The sequence below is a fragment of the Sinocyclocheilus anshuiensis genome, unplaced genomic scaffold (assembly GCF_001515605.1).
Source record: "Sinocyclocheilus anshuiensis isolate Anshui unplaced genomic scaffold, SAMN03320099.WGS_v1.1 scaffold777, whole genome shotgun sequence".
NCBI lineage: Eukaryota > Metazoa > Chordata > Actinopteri > Cypriniformes > Cyprinidae > Sinocyclocheilus > Sinocyclocheilus anshuiensis.
In genome coordinates, this window is record NW_015540897.1 from 218,770 (window position 1) to 220,270 (window position 1,501).

At 38.6% G+C, this 1,501-nt stretch overlaps 1 protein-coding gene across 2 annotated transcripts in view; it reads left to right on the forward strand.

Moving 5' to 3' along the window:
• The window catches only part of LOC107688947 (anion exchange protein 3-like), a 19,473-nt gene that overhangs the window by 6,754 nt on the left and 11,218 nt on the right, over positions 1-1,501 (forward strand). For both annotated transcript variants that reach the window (XM_016486794.1, XM_016486795.1), the window contains exon 3: positions 146-311. In XM_016486794.1, coding sequence (XP_016342280.1) covers positions 146-311 — 166 coding nt within the window. The remainder of the gene's footprint in view (positions 1-145; positions 312-1,501) is intronic.

Below are 1,501 nucleotides of genomic sequence, written 5' to 3' on the forward strand. Positions count from 1 at the left end.
CATTTATCTTGTTTTAAGAATGTTTGCAGACAAAAATACTGATCAATATACTGTATATATATTTTTCTTTTTAATGTGGGTGCATTTTACATTCTTACATGAAATATTGCTCACTAGTTTTATCAAAATACTTTCTCTTGTCCAGTCACCCCAATGATGAGAAAGAAGGCCTTTTCCATCGGAACCACTCTGTCAACAGTCTGGGCGGCTTTCGTCACAACCACAATCACGTTCACGACACCAGCCTGCCCCTGGTATCCCAGGACCACGAGGAGATGCACGACAGTAAAGCGGCAGAACATGATAAAGAGGTGTTTGTGACGTTATTTGTGAGTCGCTTGCTTCTTGTGTGCATGTTTTATAAAGGACGCAGTCTTCTAGATAATTACCACCCAAGTTTATTGGGCCGAAGGTAGTCACCTGGAGGACACCATCTTTGACTTTTGTGGTTGCACTTAGTCTCTTCAGGGTGGATTACTCTGGATGCCTGCACCCAAGAGATGGGATGTAAATGTTTGGTGGGTTACAAGCAGCCCTACTGAGAAAAAAATAGCTTAGACTAGCCTACTTGTTGGTCTTAGTTGACCATAGATCTGGTCAGGCTGGTTTGTTTTGATTGTTTTAGAGTGGTTTGAATGCTTGTCAGCTGGGCTGACCAACAAAACCAACTGAACATCAGCTTGTAAAACCAGCTTAACCAGTTTTAACCAACCTAAGATAGCCACTTTAAGGCCCACACAGTATTTAACACATTTTACCCTGTTTAAATACATTCTACAGAATCCCATAGGTTTTCAGCTAAAATCAGAAAAACTGCATTATAAAATGATTTTCTTACTCAGTATTTTGTCTTTTCCATTTCAAATATTTAAAATACATTTATTTGAGGAGAAAATTTACATAAGATATTAAGTCTTGTTTTCTTGAAAAAAAAAAAGAAAAAGTTGTTTGCTTACAACAAGAAAAAATCTGCCAGTTGGGTAAGAAAAATAAACAAATTTTTCTTTTTGAATTAAGTTTATTTTTCTTACCCCATTGGCAGATATTTCTTCTTATTTTAAAGGGGTCATATGATGCTATTTTAAAGATCACTATTTTGTGTATTTGGTTTAACAGAATATGCTGACATGCTTTTATGTTCAAAAAACACATTATTTTTCAAATACTGTACATTATTGTAGGTCCTCTATGCCCCGCCTCTCTCAAACACGTCGTTTTCAACAAAGCCCCTTCCTTTGACAAGCGCAGTCTGCTCTGATTGGCCAGCTGACCCAGTGCATTGTGATTGGCCGAACACCACAAGCACGCGTCGGAAAAGTAACGCCCCTTACCATAATCGCGAGCTTCAAGCTTTCAAAGTAAATATCAAGACAGTTAATAATGTTGTTAGTTTTACCATCAGTTCAAGCCCGAAAGGGCAACAGAGTCGCGTGACAGACACAGTGATGATGCAGTACACAAGCCGCGGTTAAGACAGCTGACGTGCTATGATTTCTGACAG